This window comes from Lipotes vexillifer, unplaced genomic scaffold (assembly GCF_000442215.2).
Source record: "Lipotes vexillifer unplaced genomic scaffold, Lipotes_vexillifer_v1.1 scaffold1098, whole genome shotgun sequence".
Classification (NCBI taxonomy): Eukaryota; Metazoa; Chordata; class Mammalia; order Artiodactyla; family Lipotidae; genus Lipotes; species Lipotes vexillifer.
Window position 1 is genome coordinate 448240 of NW_006798559.1, and position 7195 is coordinate 455434.

Sequence of the window (7195 nt, forward strand, 5' to 3'; positions counted from 1 at the left end):
GCAGGAATGACTGATACTTTGGGATTCTTAAAACACAGCATATTCTAGTCCATAAATTATACAGAAATAGAAACAAATACAGTTTCAAACATTCCCTGTAGGTCTTCCTCGTCACTAGCTTTTTTTTTGGTGGGGTGGGGTGGGGCGGGGGGTGGTTTCTCTGTGAGTCACGACATTAAACTTCCTCCAGAACACCTTGAGCAGATTTAAATTATTTCCACGCAGTAAGTGAAGAGAAGCACTGCAGAACACTTACAAACGTACAGCCTAGACACTCAAAACTCAACAAAACGAAAACCTCTCAAAACTCAGGGTCTGGTCCTTAGAAATGTGAAGCTGTAGCCAAAATAAACAATGGTATAGTGATTTTCTCTCCTCTACGTCACAGTCTTTGCAATTATTTTTATTCAATAATCCCAATAATATGATGTTCATTCAGAAACTAAAGAAAAAGGACACAAGAATTTGAAGGGCTTAAATATATTTTTTATATTGATAATCTGTGTCTTTCTACCCTAATACATTATTATTGATTACATACAGGATGAGGTGAGGTATTTGTAAAATATCTGGTAAAAAATGATTAATATACAGTATTCTGAGATGGAATCTTATAAACCATTTAGGTCTTCTCAAGTGTCAAATTGATCATCTAAATTAAACTGCCCTGACTGGACTTACAGTTGTTCCCTCAAACCATGTTAAAAAAGGAAGGATCTTACATTTTCCCAGAATTTGTGCAGTAAAGGGAAAGCACGTAATTGGCAATTTCTATTTCTCACATCCAAAGTAATGCATTCACACAAAATCAGGACCTTCAAGTCTAGCATGAAACAAAAAACCCCCCAAAAACCACAAACAAACCAAAAAACTAGAGATATACAATCTCTGAATAATGGTTAGGTTAATTCACCAACACCAAAGAAATCCAAGTGGTCAACAGTCTTGAAAATGCTTTATTGAAATGTGTGACGTATGTGCAGAAGATGTGTGTGAAAAGACCACAGTTTGAAAACTGGTTTTTGAAACGTCTCAACAACCAATTGAAAAAAAAAAAAAAATCCTACTGGACTGGACTTCTAGCATAACCAGAAGCCTGGTGTAAAATTTTCCTTTAAAACATTTTCCATCACAGAAACTAAAGAAAACAAAGCTAGGATACTTGGAAATTGTTGGAGTTTGAAGTTTCAGAGAAGGAGAAGCAACAGTTTTTTAGAAATGTGGGGTGACATCTCTTTTGGATACATCTGGATGAGCATGGACTTCACAGTTCTCGGGAGAACACCGGAGGGTGCTTGAGTCTGTATGCTTGTGTTGAAGAAACAGAGAAGCACAGATGGGGAAGGAAAGGACTACAGCGGAAGAGGGGAGACGGAGGAAAGGGCTCAGAGGAGAGAGCACTGGAACAAGACATGATTAGGTTAAGTCTAGTTATAAATTTATCAGAAGCTGTGCGCACCTTTTTTAAAAGTCCTAAATTTACATTCCAAAAACTGCCCCCCAACCCCAAACCCACTGTCCCTGCCTTGGAGCTATTGTGAAAAGTCTATGCACAAAAACTGAAACAGAAAATAAAAAATATCCCGGCCCCTCCAAACCCCAAAACAAACCCAAAAGAGTTGTACATTTTTTTTTTTTACACATAGGATTAATAATATAGGCATATAGGTGGCATGATTCAATTAAAAGGCTTTGCTTTTTACGCTGAAAAAAACCCAATAAATAAAAGGTGCTAAAGTTAGCATTAAGAATTTGGTTGTAATATATTGACAAAGTCTGGGAAGGCAAATCCTCAAAGCTCCCCTGATACTGATCTGTCTCAGCAAACTATGAAGCAAATACATAAATAACGCAAAGTATGATTGAGAATGTGAGATTTTCAAAAACAAAGACAACATAATTCAGGTTAACTTTGTTGAACAGTGAATAAATGAAATTCATCTACACCTGAATAAAACATATTTAACAATTGAAAAAAAATTTAAACAACCACAAAAAGTAAAAACTTTAAACAAGTAGAACAGGATTTGTTTTCAGGGCACACAGACGCCTGCAGCAGATTCCCACAGTAGCTGTACTGGTGTGTCTTCTATGGATGAGTTAGACAGGCTGAGCTCCACACGGTAAGATGACTAACAGGGCGACAGGACAGTCACACAGGGCGGAGCGTGACACCGGCTACGACCCCAGGTTCCACTGCAGAGCTGGCTTGTGCGTAGAGGCACACAAAGAAAGGTGATTCAGGCAGACATTATTCAAAAGCTACTTTGTCAAGTAACCCTTTTGCTGCGTAACCATTGAATAATGTTTGGGAAAGCTTTGGGCTTTTATTTTTAAGTTTTACTCCTTGTATTTAAGTTTTTTAAATAACAAGGTCACTAAAACTCATGCACGCTGCAAAAAACCTCATGCAGTAGTTAAGGTAAACCATCCAAGCAGTTTTTATTCATTAATATTCATAAATACACACAGCAGCTTCATTAGAGATTTCAATTTTCCTCTTCAGTTTGAATGTGGAGTATTAGGAGAGCCTTTTGCATGTCAAGGTACAGGAAGCAGAGATCACCCCTGCACTGCTACCTACATTTACCTGCTAGAAGTAAAAATTAGTTAAGTGGAAATGATTATCATATATATCTTCTCTCTTCCTTTTGAATGTACACAATGTAACAGAGTGACAGACCTGAAATTACAATCACCAAACGAACCCAAGATAGCTGTTGTCCACTTTCATTGGCAAATACAGCACAGAGGACATTGTCTGCGAATTGGGATGTCATCAAAGAGGAGGTGGTGGAGGCTCATTTCCTTTATTACTCTCTTTTAAATTTAGGTTTTCTAAAGCAACATCTAAAGGCATAATATCTACACAGCCCATAGCACCAAAATCTGCCATCTCCCCCCGTTCATCCTCGTCTGAGGACGAGCTCTCTTCACGAACTAAAGTGGACAGAAGGAGCTCTTGGACAAACAGGCTGCGGTCTGCGCGCTCACTTTCCATGGACTGGCGCTCTGTTTCAGACATTTTAGGATCATTCAACCTGTGTAAATTAAAAAGAAAAGATCTTATTGGTAAAAAGTCAATGAACACTGTCGTGGTCAACTTCTAGAATGTCCTGCTCTGTACAAGCCTCACAGGCGGCAAAACTCAGAATCTGAGACGTATTAACGGAACACCTCGCTCGGATTGACCTCGTTAATTATGCTGAGATGAATTCCCCACACTTGTAACAGCACTACTGTTACCCCGAGGTGCAAGTCTATGCTTTAATTAGATTCAATGAGAAAAAATACATTTACACTTCTCATACTCCCTTTAGAGAAAACTGTGGTGAAAAATTTCCTCAGGAAAACAAAACTTCTAACAGATTAGACACTTGGGGAAGCAGTGATTTCCCTAACCAAAATTTTACCAGTGGGTAGTAAAAAGAGGAAAAGTAGCAACCCTGGTCACAAAAACAAAATCTGTAGTGATTAGAACAGTCAACCGAAAAAAATCCTAAAAGTTCTCTTGGCTTTTCTCTATTATTTCCATTAATTCTTCCTGAAATGAAGATATGTCCAGAGGACTGAGAGGGCAAACACACACACACACGCACGCACGCACGAGCATGTGCGCACCTACGCTTCTACCAAGGACTGTGTAACAGGTCTGACCCAAGGTTTAACGGCCCAGTATGCTCACCTGACAACAGGCACTTATGAGACCTGTGTCATGTTGGGAAACCCGGTTCATTTGCACAGAGACTGGGCAGCTGTTAAGAGCTGAATTTTTACTACTAACCTGTTAAGTGACTTATGCAAAATTCTGCTTAGCTTCACTGCCAGTTTTATTTCTCTACATTTTTAGTGGTAAAGAAAGAAAGGGAAACTGGTTGGAGCACTGGGGTCAAGAAAAGTAACAAACAGGGAGAAGATGGTGACAGTGAAAAGGAGGTTCAGTAGGCACGCGTGACAGGTGCTCCTCCCGGAGAAGCCAGGTGCACTTGGAGCCCACGCTTGTCTACACCCCGCACCTGTTCCCTGCTGTCCCACCGACGCTGGAAGGCATGGGAGCATCCCAAAGTAGCAATGGAGGAGGCATACTGGGCACTCATCATGGGCTCTGCTTTAAGTGCTTTTTGTATGGATTATCTCTTTTAACTCCTACGAGTTAGGTCTCATTATTATCAACTTATAGGCAGAAGAAACTGAAGAGGTTAAGTGACGTGCTCAAAAATCTCACAGCCATCAAGTTCAGAACCACTCAATGTTAGATCCATGGCTTAGAAAACAAAAGATCTAAATTTAAGAACTGAAAGAACACAAAAGGATCTGGAAGGTAACTACATAAAAGCCATTAAATCCACACTGAAAGGCAATGACTGATGACATTTATGATTAAAACCAAATGTATCTAATGAAACAGGAGATTGAGCAATAGGCTACATATTCTCAATCAAAAACTTTGAAAGTGCTAAGAAATGAAATACATTCCACATCCTTAGTTTTGGAAAAGGCCTTAAAAAGAAAAACTAAAGTCAAACCTATTAGAAAGAGAAAGGATGCATAGAAAACTACCTACATAGCAAGCAGGCAAACTAGAAACATACAGGCTGAGGCCCCCAAACCTTCGGAGAGCACGTAATTCTAGTATTACTGTTTTGATTTTTTGGAAATAACTGAGAAAATGTTTCTTCACTCCTGAGGGGGGCAGATAAAATCGGTACTAGGACTAGATGTCTTGATGGCCAAACTTCATTTGGGATCTAGAAGTAACTGCAAAGCTTGTAGGGAGCTTCAAACTGGAGTTAGTAAAACTAGTTGGCTCCATTACCAAGAGACTGGAATCTGACATAGGCACGTACACAGTTGCTTTCTAAAAGGTCAACCATTTTTGGATCCCAAAGAAACTGTCCCACCATCAGTTCCAAGGCAACAGGAACAGGAATTGCCCCTGGTCAAAGAGACCAAAGATGAGGCTGAAGCCCTACACATATCACATGACAGCTGTGTGGCCAGGGACAAGGATTTCCCCTTGGAAACATCGCAGACCCTCTGCTAGCCTTGAAGATTCTCAGCACACACGTTAATGTATTTGAAGTTCTGAGACGCCCAAGAGTAAATAAACTATTTGTTACTCAGTTTTGCCCAAACTTATTCATCAGGGAAAAAACTTGAACATAAATAACTATTTATATTTCTTAGAATATATAAAGTTCCAGGGAATATTTTTGGGGAAATATTGCCTTAGGTAAACTATATGAGTCAGGATCTAATGACACAATGAAAGATGTAGAAAGTGGTCTACAAATTGCAAGGTACTATGCAACATACAGTATCAGATGACAGAAAGGGGGCCTTCCAGAAGCTACAACCAGAATCCAAGGAAAACACTCAGAGGCCACCCATACTGTGCCCTGGTTGCTGGCTGTCTGGTCTAGAATAACTACATAGAGAAAAGTCCCAGATCAAGCTTACTGAGTCTGGAGCTCAAAAAACAAAAACAAAAACAAAAAACCAGAGTGGAACAAAGGTGGGAAGATGCGTTTCCCAAAGGGCAGTGGGGCAAGACATTCATTCCACCCCCCAGGCCAGCAAACCCTCAGCAGACACACACCCTGGTAGGGCTCCTTTCTGAGGTTAGGTACCTAGATCTGTGGCTCTGCGCTTTCTTTACGTTGAAGCCACATTTTCTGGTAATAATCGATCAGGCACAGTTACTCACTTTGCAGAGATAATACAAAGGTAAATTTCCCACTTGAAACTTCCTCCTTAGATCCATATACCAAATGATAATAAGTACCTTTAACTGTGCTTTTATTACATACCAGATACTGAGCCAGACCATACACATACCTGTACTCCATTTCATCCTCAAAACAATTCTCATTCTAATGTGGCAAAACTCATGGAATATTATAAAACTGAGGTTTGGAGAAGTGAAGTGACTTGCCTAACGTCCAAACTAGTAAAAGCTGGGGCTCTTGACAGGGGTCCTATTTGCAGAGATCTGCAAACATTTTTTATTCTGCATCAACAATATGTTATTTACAACTATACACATGTGCCACTGTACTAACAGAGATGTTTAAAAGCATGAGATAAAAGAAATATACAGAGAAACAGTGTTTTCTTCTAACATCTAGTTGTCACACACATTACTTTTTGGAGACAACTGATATATGACACTAATTTTCTTCTTCGTTTCACAGTTTTTAACTTTATATTCCTCTCTATTCCATTAAAAGTCCAAACTAGTCCAGGTTCATTATCTGCTGAGCCTACTCATTACTGCTCTTCCTAAAATTCTTTTATTTTTAAAAGTCACATAAAATGCCTACGAGGTCTCAGCAGAGGAACATATTTGGTTGCTAATGGTAGTTTTCAGAAGCAAATAAGAACTCTACTCCATCCAGCAGAGCCATTTACTGTGTGTACTAAGTATTTTTTACACTGTGGTGAACCACTGTTTTAAATAGTTATTTTGTGTATGCTAACCACAAAAATTTAAATTCCACTTCTTTAGAAATTCTCAGGAGAAAACCACCACATTATAAAATCTTCTCTTGTACTTTTGGATATTTCACAGCAGACTGAAACTGGCAATAAAAAGACAGCAATGTTAATTATGACAATAAATGTACCTAGTATGTCCCATATATGTAATGATACAATGTTTACATTTTATGGGCAATATGGGAAAAGAAATTCATATCAGATGATGATACACCGTCAGAACAAGACCATCAGCATTCCTAGTTTATCTAAAATAAACTATTATTTTTCATATTTTTAAGGAAATACTGAATATACAGTTTTGATTAGAGATCTGTGAGTTTTAGTGGTCTGATCAAAGGCCGAGCCTTTAAGAACACATATAAGCACAAAAGAGAAAAGGTCATCTTAGGCTGCGTGGTGCTAATAACATACTACTCCTCAAAGTTACATTAATAAATGAACTACCTTGTTAAAAGAAACTGGGAATTCTGGATAGTTTGCTGACTGCTTTCTGTGTTAGCTGTGTTGGTTGTTGCTGTGGATTGTGTGATTGTAGTGGTGACACTGCTTGTGTTAGTACGCCGGGTTGCGTTGCGTGCAGTCTCCAGTTGTTGCCGTGCTGCCTGGGCGTGCTGCCGTTCTAGCTGCAGCTGCATCTGCAGTTGTTGTAACTGAGAAGCTGAAGGGCCAGAGGAATTAAGCTGTCCTCCTGCTG

At 39.3% G+C, this 7195-nt stretch overlaps 1 protein-coding gene across 1 annotated transcript in view; it reads right to left on the minus strand.

Moving 5' to 3' along the window:
- Nucleotides 1-2779: 2779 nt before the first annotated feature.
- KCMF1 (potassium channel modulatory factor 1) overlaps nt 2780-7195 on the minus strand; it is a 29261-nt gene continuing 24845 nt past the window's right edge. The window contains exons 6-7 of the mRNA XM_007470599.1: nt 6946-7192; nt 2780-3041 (exon numbers count right to left, since the gene is read on the minus strand). Of these exons, the coding sequence (XP_007470661.1) occupies nt 2780-3041; nt 6946-7192 (509 nt within the window). The remainder of the gene's footprint in view (nt 3042-6945; nt 7193-7195) is intronic.